At 41.7% G+C, this 16,276-nt stretch overlaps 1 protein-coding gene across 2 annotated transcripts in view; it reads left to right on the top strand.

Moving 5' to 3' along the window:
* The window catches only part of DNAJA3 (DnaJ heat shock protein family (Hsp40) member A3), a 29,531-nt gene that overhangs the window by 4,859 nt on the left and 8,396 nt on the right, over positions 1-16,276 (top strand). For both annotated transcript variants that reach the window (XM_087815672.1, XM_087815671.1), the window contains exons 3-10: positions 3,909-3,992; positions 4,948-5,148; positions 6,135-6,287; positions 11,112-11,259; positions 12,291-12,359; positions 13,879-14,003; positions 14,499-14,614; positions 15,389-15,486. In XM_087815672.1, the coding sequence (XP_087671798.1) occupies positions 3,909-3,992; positions 4,948-5,148; positions 6,135-6,287; positions 11,112-11,259; positions 12,291-12,359; positions 13,879-14,003; positions 14,499-14,614; positions 15,389-15,486 (994 nt within the window). The remainder of the gene's footprint in view (positions 1-3,908; positions 3,993-4,947; positions 5,149-6,134; positions 6,288-11,111; positions 11,260-12,290; positions 12,360-13,878; positions 14,004-14,498; positions 14,615-15,388; positions 15,487-16,276) is intronic.

Genomic DNA, 16,276 nt, shown 5'->3' with positions numbered 1-16,276 from the left:
ACAGGCAGCTGATAGTATAGAATGAGATGATAAAGATGGACTTTGTTGGACTGTGCTTTTCAGTGCATGATGTTGTACCCATTAATGCTTCAGAAAAGAGGAGACAGAACCAGAGATTAAAAAAATCTTTTTCTACAGCTGTTTTTGTACTTAAATTTATTCTGCACTGGCTGAATCAGTAGGCATGCTGGTTTAAGTTTTAGGTAGTCATTCTTTGTATTAAGATAAAAGTATATGGACTTAGAATTATTTTTTTCTTAACTCAGAAAGTGTGAAATTCCCATCATTATATCCCAGAATGTATTAGGGCTAATTGGTAAAGTGGCATGTGTGTTATCTAGACCAGTGGTTCCCAGATATTTGCTCTGATCAAAAATTAAAATTAAAATAAAAAATGGCACCAGTGTAGGATTGCCAGCTTTTGTATTTTACCTAATATAAATGTTAAAAATAACAAGCACAGTCCATTAATGTCATTGGTAAAAGAGCATCTAAACACCATAAAAATAGGAAAGCCATAATATCAGAATAAAGAACAGATCTTTAAATTAAATATGAATTAAATGCAAAAATAAATCACCTTTATGAAAAATTTACTACAAGATTGTTTAAATTAAAAAAAAAAAAAAAAATTGTGGGTAAGCAAAAACTTTGTCCAAGGCCAGTATTTGTGAACAAAGTACTGAACAAACCAGACCTAACAGCTTATGGCTTGGATGGCTACTTCCTCCTCTTACTTTTTTTAAAGTGTAGAGGACACTGGTTTTTAGTATATTTAGAGTTGTATAGTCATCATAATCAATTTTAGAACATTTTCAATTCAAAAAGAAACCCCAGCTTGGCCATTGTGGCTCAGCAGTTGAGCATTGACCTATGATCCAAGAGATTACTGTTGGATTCCCAGACACAGCACATGCCTGAATTGTGGGCTCGATTCCCAGTAGGGGGCATGCAGAAGGCAGCTGATAAATGACACTCTCATCATTGATGTTTCTCTCTCTCCCTTCCTCTCTCTGAAATCAATAAAGATATATTTAAAAAAAAATTTTTTTAAAGAGTTTAATTTTGGGGAAAAAAGAAAAATCTGCTTTCTATCTCTATATATTTGCCTAGTCCAGACATTTCTTAGAAATGAAATCATACAATATATAGCCTTTAATGACTGTCGTCTTTTACTTTAGCATGTTTTCAAGGTTCATCCATGTTGTAGCATGTATCAATACTTCATTCCTTCTAATGGTCAAATAATACTCTATCACATGGATATGCTACATTTTATTTATTCATTCATCAGTTGATGGATATTTGGGTTGTTTCCACTTTTTTGCTCTTAGGAATAGTAGTGCTGTGAACATCCATGTATAATTTTTGTGTAGACATATGTTTTCATTCCTCTTGGGTGTACACACACACACACACACACGGGTAGAATTGCTGAGTCAAATGATAATTCTGTGTTTAATTTTTCGAAGAACTGCTAGACTGTTTTCCAAAGTGGATGCACCATTGTACATTCCCGCCAGCAGTGTATAAGAATTCCAGTTTCTCCACATCCTGGCCAACACTCTTTTTTATTCTAGCCGCACTAGTGGGTGTGAAGTGGTGTTTTCAGTGTGTTTACTTATTTATTCATTTATTTTAAAAATATGTTTTTATTGATTTCAGAGAGAGGAAGAAAGAGGGAGAGATAGAAACATCAATGATGAGAGAGAGTTATTGATCAGCTGCCTCCTACACGCCTCCTACTGGGGATCAAGCCCGCAACCCAGGCATGTACCCTGACTGGGAATCGGACCATGATCTCCTGGTTCATGGGTCAGTGCACAACTACTGAGCTACACCGGCCAGGCTTCAGTGTGGTTTTTGATCTGCTTTTCCCTGGTGGCTAATGATGTGGAGCATCTTTTCATGTGATTATCAGCCATTTGTTGTAAATGTTATTCAGACCCTTTGCCCATTTTTTTGACTTAATCTTTTTATTTACTGGGTTGTAATGGGATGGGCAAAGGCACGAGGGAAGAGAACAGAGATCCTGGCTTGGGAGAATGAATAGCATGTCTCTTTTGAGCTGGAGGGTAAGGTGCCTGATGCAAAGGTGGGAGACTCTTGACAAGATGGAGGCTGTGGACAAATTAATGGGGCACTTGAGACCCTTAGCAAGTGCTAAAGATTTAATTTAAAAGAGAGTTGGTTCCCTACCTGGTTTGGCTCAGTGGTTAGAGCGTTGGCCTGTTTACTGAAGGGCCCTGGGTTTGATTCTGCCCATGGGTACGTACCTCGATTTGATCCCTTGTGCAGGAGGCCACCAATTGATGCGTCTCTCTCACATTGATGTTTTCTTTCTCTCTCTCTCCCCCTTCCACTCTTTCTGAAAAGCAATGGAAAAAATATTCTCAAGTGAGGATTAAAAAAAAAAAAGAGAGAGCCATTTAAGGTTTTAGTTTTGGAAATAAAAAGATCAGTTAAAGCTTTGTGATTTAAAACTGGAAATTTTTAAAAGTGCCTTTGTGGAGCAGTTACTGGACTCAGATCTTGTTAAAGCTTTGTATGTGTTACATTTAATCCTCATGGTAAGAGGCTTGGTGAGGTTATGACACACATCCAAGGCTGCTAATACGTGGCATATGTGAGACTAAAATACAGATCTTTCTGACTGTAAAAGGCCTCTCTCTTTTCCTTGTACTGATCTCATGTGTTCAGCATATCTTATCTTAGAGTTTGGGACCAGTGAATATACAGACATATCTTGCCTTGGAGTTGGAACCAGACTTGCCTTGTAGCCCATTGTAATATATTGGCCATGCTTGAGAACCCCCTCTCCTCCCACTTCAGAGCTTAGCTCGCAGCCTCTGACATGCTTCCATATGCTGGTGTGAGGACCAGCATCTCCAGAAGCAGATTAAGCAGCCAGCTGCTGGCAGCAACAGAGCCAGATGGCCTCACTAGTCACTGTCAGCTTTAAGATTTTGCTTCTCTGCACCTCCTTGCCCTCACATAAGGGGCCTGTGACAATCCAGACTTGGAACGCTCAGGAATCCAGCAAACAATGGTGAACACCTACAAAGCACACAGCACTACTCAGCATAACCAGAAGGTAGCCTTCATTTTATTTACTTTTATTTTTTATTATTTTATTATTATTTTTAATATAACTTTATTGATTTCAGAGAGAGGAAAGGAGAGGGAGAGAGAGAGAGATAGAAACATCAATGATGAGAGAGTCATTGGTTGGCTACCTCCTGCACGTCCTCAACTGGGGATCAAGCCCGCAACCCGGGCATGTGTCCTGACCGGGAATTGAACCCTGATCACCTGGATCCTAGGTCGATGCTCAACCACTGAGTCACGCCCACCCGGCTGGTAGCCTTCATTTTAGAGCTGCTCAGCACACCTATATGCTCTGGACAGCCAAGTGAGATTTAGTTTTGTTTTTAATATTTAAATTTATGTTTTGAATAGTAATATATTCCCCTCATTCAGAATTCAAAAAATACAAGGTAGTATACAATAAAGGGTCTTCCTCTTTTTCATTCATCCATATCCCTCCTGTAGCAGTGCTATCAGTTTATTGTATGTTCTTCCAAAAATAATTTATATCCATCCACTTATTTTCCTTTCTTTTTACATAGATGAAAGTGTACCAGATACACTAGTTTATATCTTTCACAGAGCTGCCCAAGTTCTAAAGAATTCGTTATTTTTGGTAGAGATATGTTGTGGTTGAAAAATGTGTACAGACCTCAGATTTGAGGACATGATTTATTTTGATGTCTTAAACCTTGTTTTATTGCTATTGTTTGTAAAGTCTTAGACAACTGCTCTAAAGGAGGTAAAATTGTGACTGGTATTTGGCGTTTGGTTTTAGTAATCATTTTGTGTCCATAGTAATTTATCATTTCCTCCCATAGCTTGCCAAGAAATATCACCCAGACACAAATAAGGATGATCCCAAAGCCAAGGAGAAGTTCTCCCAGCTTGCAGAAGCTTATGAGGTAATGCAACCCACTGGTGTGTGCAAGTCACTGTCATTCAGCTGCATGCACGCATCGGAGTGTGCTGCACAGGGTAACCTGACGTGTCATAAGGTCCAGTATGAATGCTGTGTCCCCACACCAGATCATCTTGTTAAAGAAAAAAGAGATTCCCAGGTCTCATGCTAGATCTTTCTTGGAATCTCAATGGAAAAGAGGGCCCAGTCTGTATTAACAGAGCTTGGACTTATAGCTGGGTCTGGGAAACCTTGTTGGATTCCACACCTATTTGATCACTCCCTTCTACTTAGGGCATTGCTCTCTAATGGGGTTGGTGGATCCTGTAAAAGTAGAAGACCACCACTGCCCTGGAGGAATTTTTATTTTATTTTTTTAATCATTGATTTCAGAGAGGAAGGCAAAGCAGGGGGAGAGAGAGAAACATCAATGATGAGAGTCATTGATTGGCTGCCTCCTGCACGCCCCTTACTAGGGATTGAGCCTGCAACCCGGGCATGTGCCCTGATCAGGAATCAAACCTTGACCTCCTGGTTCATAGGTCAATGCTCAACCACTGAGCCATGCCGGCCAGGCTGCCCTGGAGGAATTTAAAATGTAATCAGAGGTATGGAACACACATGAATCTACTGAACAGTTCCAGAGTTATTTAAAAGTGGACCTTCTTCCAGACTCTGGCCATGCCAAAGGGATTCAGGATATATAGGATATCATATATCTGCTCTCTGTATGTGTACATTTGCCCCCAACCTTTTGAGAGTAAGTCACCAACTTTGTATCTCTTTATTCCTAAGTATTCCTATATTTTCTAAGAATAAGAACATTCTTTCTCATAACTACAGTACAATTGTAAAAATCAGAACATTTAATGTTGATACAGTGTCATTGTCTGTACTTGGTGTCTGTCCCTGGGTCTCAGAAGACCGGGAACGCCTAACTGCTGTGCCTTTTGTGGAAGGTGCTGAGTGATGAAGTGAAGAGGAAACAATATGATGCCTATGGCTCCACTGGCTTTGATCCTGGGGCTGGTGGCTCTGGGCAGAGCTACTGGAAAGGAGGCCCCACCGTGGACCCAGAGGAACTCTTCAGGAAGATCTTTGGGGAGTTCTCATCATCTTCTTTTGGAGATTTCCAGAGTGTATTCAGTCAGCCTCAGGAGGTAAGCTTATTTTGAAAAACTATTCAAATTTTAGCTTCTAACTGTGATGCAAACAAATTTTATCAATTTCTGTTTCTCAAAGAATAAAGCAAAGCAGCTTAAATGAAATGATTTAAGGAGGCAGCCATTTTGGTAAGAAATAATTCCAAAATTGGAAAAAATCATAGGTAATGTGTACATCTATTTTGACTTGAGTCTTACAGTTGCTTAACCAGGCAGAACCTAAGGCTCTCAGAGTCCATTGTTAAGGTGTCTTTTATCTAGAGCTGCTACATTATTCCAGGAGAGCTCAATCTAGTAGGGAAACACTCCCAATCCTACTTCTTCCATATTTATGTTCTAATAGACATTGTCAGAGTTGAAGAGAGACAGGGAATGTTTATGATTTAAGTTATGATTGTGTATCATTCGAGCTGTTTCTAAGGACTATATACAAGTATTATCTGTGAACAGTTTGTTGAAAAAGACATTTTTACATAAACATTACCTCTTAAAAATCCTAAGGAGCAGGGCATAAACAGAAAAGTATGTCCCATCTATTCTTACTTGGCAGAGTACAGGTAAGTATAGCAGTTACAAAGTAAAGTAACCAGGGAGGGAAGAAACGAACAGGCAAAGCACAGAGGATTTTTAGGGCAGTGAAAATACTCTGTATGCTCTTATAATGATGTATGCCTGTCATGCATTTGTCTAGACCCATAGAACGTATAGCACCAAGAGTAAACTGGGCTTTGGATGATTATGATGTGTAGGTTTATCCTTGATAAAAAAAATGTACCACTCTGGTGAGTGATGATGATGGGAGAGACTGTACATGGGTGGGGGTAGAATGTATGTGGGAAATTTCTATACCTCCCTCTCAATTTTGTTGTAAACCAAAACTGCTCTAAAAAATAAAGCCTTTAAAAGTAAAGTAAGTGTAAACTGCTGGCTAGCACCCTTCCCTACTTTAAGAAAGATGACAGGCCATCCCTTGATTTCTCTAGTACATCATGGATTTGACATTCAATCAAGCTGCCAAGGGTGTCAACAAGGAGTTCACTGTGAACATCACCGATACCTGTGAGCGGTGCAATGGCAAAGGGAATGAGCCCGGCACCAAGGTGCAGCACTGCCACTACTGCGGTGGCTCTGGCATGGTAAGAGGAGTTAGAGCTGTCCCCTCACCCGCCTCACTTCCCACCTTCCTGGGAACTCCCACCTCATGCCCATCCACACTTCCCACCATTCCTTTTTTCTATGCTTTTGTGGATACTTTTTTCAGTAGTACCTAGGGCTTTGAGAATTCATAACAAGGTGGGACTATTTTATCTAGAACCTTTTGTATTTTTCCAGGTATGCTCTCTCTTGGTCAACAACACAGACAGAACAAAGAAACTTAGCTGCCTTCTCTAAAAATACACTTTGAGATATTTTGGTAATTTGAATCCAACTGGGGGTTGTCAGGGGACACTTTGCTTGAAGTGTAATCATTTTTTCTTTTTGGTAACTTGTTGATGTAATTCAAATTTATAGAATAGTATAAAGAACCACTCTCGTATTCCTTTTACTCAGCTTCACCAGTTGTTAACATTTTGCCCTATTTGCTCTGTCATTTTTGGTATGCTCATTGCCTCACCCTCTTCCTCCCTATGTATGTATTCTGTTTGTATGTGCACGCGCACATACACATTCCCCCAACCATTTGCAAGTAAGTTGCAAATATTCTATTTCTTTATTCCTGCATACTTCAGTGTGTGTTTTCTAAGAACAACAACGTTCTTTTACATAACCACAATACAGTTGTCAAAATCAAGAAATTTAATGTTGATATAATACCATTATCTGTATAGCATTTAAATTAATTCAAGTGTCCTTAGAATGTCCTACTTTTCCCTGGTTCAGGATCCAAACCAGGATCTTGCATAGCACTTGCTTGTCTTATCTTTTGTGTCCTTTAATCTGAAACAGTTTCTTAGCCTCTTTTTCTTTTATGACCTTGACATTTTTTTAGGATTACAAAACAGCTATTTTGTAGGATTTCTCTCATTTTGGGTTCATACCTCAGAGATATAGTGCCCTTTTCAGTGGATCATGTCAAGAGTCATGAAGTGTCAGTTTGTCCCATTAGCGATGTTACAGTGGATCACAATCAGGTAAGGTAGTGTTTATGAGGTTTCTCCATATAAAGTTATTTTCCCTTTGAAATTAATAATAAAGTTGTGGTAAGCTTGCATTCCTCTGAGAGAGGGCGCTCTTGGAGAGGATGAGGATTCCTGTGGTACAGTTCTGTGAGCCAACTTACTTACACTTGTTACAGAGATTTAGATATCTTTTTTATTGTTTCCAGTTTCCTCTCACTTCTGATGTCCTTTCTCTGAGTCCTTGAATTACTGTGAATTTTTTTAACATTTCTAAAGTGAGCAATGAGGTAAGATAGTAAAGCTGAAGTGTATTTCTCTCAAAATGCAATATTTGAGACTGGGAAAAACATTTGCAACACATTTGCTAAAGGATTAATATTCCTAATATTCAAGGGCTCCTTCAGAATAATGAGGAAAAGACCAACAGCTCATTGGGCAAACTGGTTAAGATAAACAGAAGAGGAAAAGCAAGGGACCAGTAAGCATTTCTCACTAGCATTCAGGGAAATGCAAGTGGAAATAAGAATATGCTTCTGACTCATCCTCCAGATTGGCATACATTTCAAAGATTGGTACAGTCTGTGCTGACAAGCCTGTGGGACACATGAGTATTCACATGCCCTGATGGTGGAAGTGGAAACCAACCTAGCTTTTGGGAATGGAAGCTACAGTAGTTATTAAAATTGTATGTGTGCATCTCTCTGTGGGATTGTATCTTACAGACCACACTTGTAAAACAGTACATGTAGAGGTTGTCCCTTGCAGCCTGTGTGTAATAGTAAAGGACTGAACAACCTCAGTGACCATCAAGAGTGAGTTGTCTGAAAAGTCATGGTACATCTATGTAATGGAAAACTACACTGATGGAAAATGCTTTCCGAGGTTATTAAATTATAAAAACAAAACAAAAGCTGCAGAACCATGTACATAGTATGTTACTTTGGCTTGTAATGCATGTAGGTGGTTTGAAATGTGTCCTTCAAGGAAGATACCTGGAATAATTAAGAGTCAGTAATGGGGGGAGACTCTTAACTTTTCACTGTACCTCCATTTTTTACTTGAGAATTTTATGCCATGCACACATACTAGCTTTTCAAATAACTAATATGCAAAATTTTAAATACAGTAATTATTTGTCCCAGCAATTTGTCCTTTGGGAATCTGTCTCATAAAAAATAAAGGTAGTGTGGCTGGCATGGTTCAGCAATTGAGCATTGACCTATGATCTACTCCATTCAACTCTGGTCAGGGCACATTCCCAGGTTGCAGGCTCAATCCCCAGTGGGGGTCATGCAAGAGGCAGCCGATCAATGACTCATCATTGAAGTTTCTATCTCTCTCTTTCCCCCTTCCTCTCTCTGAAATCAATAAAGATATATTTACCAAAAAAAAAGTAAATAAATAAATAAATAAATTTATAAAGGTATCAGCCCGGCTGGTGTGGCTCCCTTGATTGAGTGTTGTCGTCCCATTTACCAAGTGGTCGCTGATTCAATTCCTGGTCTAGGCACATGCAGGGTTGTGGGCTTGATCCCCAGTAGGAGGTGTGCAGGAGGCAACCGGTCCATGTTCTCTCTCACTGATGTTTCTATCTCTTCCTCTCCCTTCCTTTCTCTCTAAAATCAATAAAAACATTTTTAAAAAAAGAAAAGAAAGTCTCAGAGCAGCATGTATAATAAACTGATAACATTTTTACTTTAAAAAAGACTATTTTTTGTATAGAAAGAGTGAATTGTAGAAAGAATACCTCAAACTATGAACTTAATAGATTTGGTAACCTTGGGAGTCAAGGTGGGGAGATTAATAACCTTATTTATTATTTATTTAAATCCTTACCTGAGGATATTTTTTCCATTGCTTTTCTGAGAGAGTGGAAGGGAGAGAGAGAGAAACATCGATGTGAGAGACATCGATTGGTTGCCTCCCACACCTACCCCAACCGGGACTGGAGATTGAGCCTCCAGCCGAGGTACATGCCCTTGGCCAGAATCAAACCTGGGACCCTTCAGTCCGAGGGCTGACGCTCTGACCATGGAGCCAAACTGGCTAGGGCAATAACTTTTTTCTTTTTTCTTCTTTTCTGTTAATCCTCACCAGAGGATATTTTTTCCATTGATTTTTAGAGAGAGTAGGAGGGTGGGAGGGAGAGAGAGAGGGAAATATTGATGTGAGAGTCAGACATCGATTGGTTGCCTCCTGCACGTGTCCCAACTGGGACCAGGGATCAAACCTGCAACCCAGGTACATGCCCTTGACCAGGAATTGAACCTGAGACCCTTTTGTGCACAGGCTGATGCTCTATCCACTGAGCCAAACCTGCCAGCGCATAACGTTTTTCTTTATATTTGTGTCCTTTGATTTGCCACAGCAGTGTATTTGATACACATGTATTTGATAATTAAAAAAAAAAAAATCCAGCCCTAGCCAGTTTGATTTAGTGGTTAGAGCATCGGCCCACCGACTGAAGGGTCTTAGGTTCAATTCCCTTTCAAGTGTACATACCTCGGTTGTAGGCTGGATCCCTGGCCTCGGTTGGGGCCCATGCAGGAGGCAACCAATTGATGTGTCTCTCTCACATTGATATTTCTCTCTCTATCTCTCCCCCCTCTTCCACTCTCTCTCTCTCTGAAAAGCAATGGAAAAAATATCAAGTGAGGATTTAAAAAAAAAAAAATCCAAAAATATTAGGTTAAATAAAATGCCAAGTGAGGGGATGATGGGAGTGGCCACAAATCCTAAGGCTTCACCAGCTCTGGCAGGAACTAGGGAGGCTCCTGAAGGATTGGGGGATTACATAGGGGGGGAATAATAGGAGGAGGAGCGTGAGGAGCACTGGTGCCTACAAGAGGAGCTGCTGGCCTCATTGCTACCAGGTACCCATGCTAGGGGGTGGGGACGGTGGGCTGGGACCCTGGGGTGGAGGGGGTAGAATCAGCCCAGCTCTCCTATATGGCCTTAAGGGGACAGAGAGGCCTGTACTGCTCCTCCCTTGGAGTAGGCAAAATTGCAGACTCAGTGACCAGACTGGAGGATTTCATTCACTTGTCATTTTCCTCTTTATTTTCCTCTTTTCTCAGCTATTACTTTTGTAATTAGAGGGGAGGTACTCCTTAAAACTTATTTACTCAGCTCTCAGGTGTTTGGGGAACTTTTATAAGGAGACAGTATACCACTTTTCAGTCTCATATAATCAAGTTGGTGGTTTGGAATTCAGAAGTCAGTGGGTTCTAGAAGGGCAGATGAACAGTTTGAGCCCATGAACCTGCCCCTGTGTTCTTAGGCAGTATGTTTTAGTGCATATGCACACAGAACATGAGTCTTTTTTTTTTTTAGAGCGAGGAAGGAAGTGAGAGAAAAAAACAATAGCATTGATTTGTTCCACTTATTTTATACATTCAGTATATGATTCTTTTTTCTCCCCATTTTTGTTTTCATTGATTTTTAGAGAGAGGAAGGGAGAGGGATAGAGAAATGTTGATGAGAGAGAAACATCATCAATCCATTGCTTCCTACATGCCCCCTACTGGGGATTAAGCCCACAACCCAGGCATGTGCCCTGACCAGGAATTGAACCTGTGACCTCTTGGTTCATGGGTCAATTCTCAACTTCTGAGTCACACCAGCCAGGCTCATTGGTTGATTTCTTGTATGTGCCTTGATAGGGGATCGAACCCGCAACCTTGGCATATTGGCATAACGCTCTAACTGACTGAGCTACCTGGCCAGAGCAGAACAAGAGTATTTAATGAAACATATTGTTTGTATTGTGTTCCCGAAGCCTTGGCTGTCAGAGTTTACCTGTTTATTTAAGTGTTCCATTTTTCTTCTCCTTTTTATCAGGAAACCATAAATACAGGTCCTTTTGTGATGCGTTCCACATGTCGGAGATGTGGTGGCCGAGGCACCATCATCACGTCTCCCTGTGTGGTATGCAGAGGAGCAGGACAGGCCAAGCAGAAGAAGAAAGTGGTTATCCCTGTGCCTGCAGGTGAGTTCTGGGCTCCTCCACACGGGCCTGAGAGCTGGACATTGTTTCCTTGTGATTTTGTTGTTATAAAGCCAGTGTTAAAGCCCTGGAATCCCAGGCTGGAGGAGGAACTAGAATCTCCTTGCATTTTTCTTTTTTGCACTAGTTATCCTTAAAATATACACTTACATTTCACTTTGGAGAGAAGGGACCTGACATTTTCACTCTTCCCCATCATCTCCATCTTTAGTCCACAAGGCCAGCATTTGTTCTCACTGCTAGCCCAATCTGCACCACCACCCCTCCTCCTGGACACCGCACAGCCTGTGACTACCCTCCCCAACTAACTCTTGTTCCCAGGGTGCTTTTTCCACAGGGCAGTCTGATCATGCCATTTGCCCCATTGAAGACCATGCAGTGACTCTCAGGGGCCAAGAAAAGACTTCCTCTCTTGGCCCCTGCTGGCCTCTCCAGCCTCCCCTCTTACTAGCCTTCCCTTTGTTACCTGCCCTGCAGCCTTCTCGACTTTCCTGTAGCTCTTTGAACAGGACATAGTGCCTCCCAGAACAGCCTTTGTGTGTGTTGTTCCCTGTGTCTGAAACTTGCTTTCTACCACCTTTTCAGCAGTTAACTTTGTTCTTATGGGCTTTCCCAGGGAAGCTACCTGGAACCCTTCCTGTTCCTTAGATGTACGTTAGTCTGGAGTTGTGACTTTTTCCTTCTGAGAACATGGCTCTATAATGATACATTATTAGTGTTGTTATTTGATTAATATTCATCTCCACTGTTGGACTGGACATTCCCTGAGGCACTACGTGGCCCTGGTAAGAGGCAAGTGTTCAGCAAACTTGAATTAATGAATAGAAGGTGCCCTTCTTTGGTTATGAATTATTGTATGGTACACCTTTGAAAAGTTGTACTTGTTGCCATATTGAATAACTGGTGTTCCTCATGAATGAGTAAGGCGTTCAGTGGCTTGAATTCAGAGCAGAAAATGCCTTGGGAGACCTTCAAGTAATCATTCTCTTTTGAACTTTTGTTCTCACTCACAGGAGTTGAGGATGGCCAGACTGTGAGGATGCCTGTAGGAAAAAGAGAAATTTTCATCACATTTAGGGTAGGTGCTCTGCATGCACATCCTCTACTGGGGCCTTGCTGTTGTGGAAAAGTGCGGCCGAGACTTCTTGTGGAGAGAGGTGGGAGCTTCATGGGGCGTGCCCTGCCATCCGTGTTTCCGAGGGGAACAGTGGCTACCTTCGTGGGGTTATTAAATATGTTACCATCAAGCTTTTGTGCTAGGTGTGGAGAGAACAGAGTTGTTTTAGGATGTTTACAAGTTGGGGACAAAAAACATAAAAATACAGAAAATACCTCCTTGTGTTTAATACGTATCAAATTGTTGGTATGGACAGTAAGTCCCAAAGGTACAGTTTTACCTACTATATATAAGGGCAAACCTAGTTTTCTGAGGTAAGGGAAACCTTAAAGGAGATAGGGGCTTCTAGAGGCAATTCCAGCAGATACATACCTGAGAAAAGCCCACACAGATGCAGTAGGCAGAGGCACAAGGTGTGATAGCCTCGTTCATAGTAGCAAGACATTGACAACAACTTGTTGTCCTTGGAGAAGAGAATGGTGGGTGAACTGTGCTGTAGTTGCAGAGGACCACAGAGCAGTCAGAAGGAAGAAATGACCATGTGTAACGAGACTTCTTAGTTACTAAGAGGAGGGAAAGAACAGTGCAAGAGGATGCAAGGAATATAATTTATATAATCTTTTAAACCACTTGAGTTGATGTTATATATTACTTAAGGACATGCAAAAATGTAGTATAAGTTAAAAGATGCTTGTAGGAATGATAAATTCTAAATTCAGCAATGTAGTTAACCCTGGGGGGGACGGTGAGAAGGAAGCAGGAGGACTTCACCTGCATTCATAACATCTCATTTGTAGCGTTATATTATTTACTTTGCAGTTTATATACATGTGAAGTATTTCATAATTTAAAACAGACAAAATAATCTAAAGGGTGAATATTCTAGACTGAGAAATCCAAGACAAAGCAAGCTGGAAGCCAATTGATAAGAAAAGTTTGGTAAAGAATTCAGCTTCTGTTCCTTTCTAATAATAGAGAAGAAAAAATTGAGAGAGAAGAAATTACTAGAATGCAAGGAATGACTTTGAGACAAAACGAACAGTGCTTATAAAATCAAAATCATTTTAGTGTTGTCAGACTGTCTTGAAGGTAGTTTGTACCAAATGACAATTTGGAAAACCATTTTTGCCTTTGTAGATATATTAGTCTGTGTTCCTCTGTACTTTCTAGTAAAGTAAAAAAAATTTTAAATGTTCAAAAAGCCAATTATACTATATTTCTGTTCATAATTGAATGGCTTGATCTGAGCCTGAGGCAATCTAGGCACGTTCGTATTGCACTATAGAAGTGAATCTGACATATAACCTGGTGTAGTGTTTCACTTTGGTGAAAGTACGCTCTCTTCCTCAGTGCTATGCTGCAAGCATAGAAGCAGAGTAACGTGTGTTAGGCCCTGAGCTCCAGCTGCTGAAAGGGACTGATTTCCAGTTTCCAGAAGACCTCTCTGTGTGTAATACCGATCTCTTGTATTTGGCCCTAGGTAGAGAAAAGCCCAGTGTTCCGGAGGGACGGTGCAGACATCCACTCCGACCTCTTTATTTCTATAGCTCAGGCTATTCTTGGGGGGACAGCCAGAGCACAGGGCCTGTATGAGACAATCAACGTGACGGTAAGAGGGCAAGATTGTCTTTGCTACCCTCCTACTTCATTGTTTGCTTTTTTTTTTTCCCCCTCTGAAATGAAAAATGGCTGACAAGTGGCTAGAACCTGTAAACAACCAACATGTCAGGGATTCAGGGGAAATGAGATTTAGAGGAGGCAGGAGGAATGTCTGGCCATTCCTTGAGTTTGAGTAACAAACTGGGCCTTGAGTGTGTCATCACAAGGGACAGCAATTCCTGAGTCTCATTCCCTCCTTTGCTGGGCCAAGGAGCAGCCTCAGCAACACATCCCTGTGTTGGCTTTGCCTCATTTCAGGCCTGGCTCTCTGTGCTCCTTCCCTTGGCTCACCTCCCCAAAGTACCTGCCGCTACATCTTTGTTACTGGCTCTGCTCAGGGTGGACCCCAGCTTAGCCAGTTTTCATGTGGTTGTCGGTGGGCTATCTAGAAACCCAAATGGGCAACTGGAGACCAAGGAAAACCACAGGTTTCCTTTCCTTACAGATCCCCCCTGGGATCCAGACAGACCAGAAGATTCGGATGAGTGGGAAAGGCATCCCCCGGATTAACAGTTATGGCTACGGAGATCACTACATTCACGTGAAGATAAGAGTTCCAAAGTAAGCTCCCACTTAGCCACGGCAAGGCCCACTGGATCCCTACACACTTTCACCATCAGTCGGGCCAGTTGAGGTCTTTTTACCTGCCAGGTCCTATGATGAATGTGGCAGTGTGATGGTTTAACACCACCAGACCACCTGGTCCCATTGTGGCTCTGCTGATGAAAATGCTGGGGCTTAGGGAGTTTTCTTCTTTAAATCAATGTGTCCTGCCCCAGTTTTCCATGTGCAGAGTGGACATAATGAAAAAGGTTAACCCCCTTAATTTGGAGAATTAAATAAATAATACATAGGGAATGCTTAGCTGTTACTGCTGTTGTGTTTATTATTATTATTGCTCTCAGGGTGCTCACATTCTGGTGGAAGAGACAGATATATAATCCTGGCACAAGATGTCTGTGTCCTCTGGGAGAAAGGTCCAAGCAGAATGCTGTGCGCAACTAGAACAGGCATGCCAAATCTGTTTGGGAGAGCTGGGTTTCCAGCACTCCTTTTAATTTCCTACACACACACACACACACACACACACACACACACACACACTCATAAAAGCTCCCTCCCACCCCAGTAAACTATTTAGCACAGCCACAGTGCTAAAACAACTTAGGGTATTTTAGGAGATTCTTTCCAGAAGCTTTGAGGATGTGGCTTTTTAGGTCAAGTTGTACGCTCTGTCTGGGCCAGGGGTCCCACATTTCTCACACTGGCCCAGGCCTTGTCCTTTAAAGAGCTGCCCAGAAGAGACACTTGACACTGACTATGCTCACTCCACAGGAGACTGACAAGCCGGCAACACAGCCTGATCCTGAGTTATGCTGAAGATGAGACTGACGTGGAGGGGACAGTGAATGGCGTCACCAACACAAGCACTGGTAAGGTCGCACTACAGCACATGGGCATCCTTTCAGTCTGTCAGAAGCATGTTGTGGTTTCCACTTGGGGATCTGCATGGAGCCTCCAGAGAGCACAGTAGAAAGAGGGGAGCTGAGGGCTCAGAACAGCCAAGTTACTGCAGAGCACAGCTCTTCCTTTCTCTGTGTTAGAGAGTACTGGATTGCACCCTGCCAGATAGCAGCCCTGTGTCACAGAGAGCTGCTCTTCTGAGTTCTATCCTTGGTTCTGCCACTTGCCTTGTGACCTTGGGCACACCACCCCATGAGAGTTTCTTGTAACAGCTTAAGAAGATGGATTGAAAGGCTTTATGTATTTCTGACCCAGAACACTTCACCAAGATTGCAGTGTCTGGTAAACATCTTCCACATCAATAAAAACCATGGTCACATGACTCCAAATCTTCCTATTCCCCATAGGTCTAACTTTGAATTCCTCTGGCAATGAACAGGTGCCTTAGTTATCCTGAGCTCAAATGTCATGCTCTCTCTACAGAGTGTAGTTAAATATTAATGATATTTGATACCAAAATGCTTTTGTGCAAAAGCTTTGGTGATGGGAAACCTCGGCCACAGCCCTATTCCCATGGGAGGGTGTTGCTTTGCTGTGGAGATGCTGGTTCTTTGCTGATTGGATGACTTCTGGGTCAGGACAGGCTGTGCTGAGAGTGTAATTGTCTTTAGCTGCACAACATGTTTCCTCCTTGTTGCATCATTTTGTTTTTGTCTGGGTCCTAGATGGTCCTCATGTGTTTTCAGAACTTGAATAGTT

The sequence above is a fragment of the Miniopterus natalensis genome, chromosome 3, assembly GCF_054644295.1.
Source record: "Miniopterus natalensis isolate mMinNat1 chromosome 3, mMinNat1.hap1, whole genome shotgun sequence".
In the NCBI taxonomy this organism is placed as follows: Eukaryota; Metazoa; Chordata; class Mammalia; order Chiroptera; family Miniopteridae; genus Miniopterus; species Miniopterus natalensis.
This window is presented reverse-complemented; position numbering and strand designations above follow the sequence as displayed.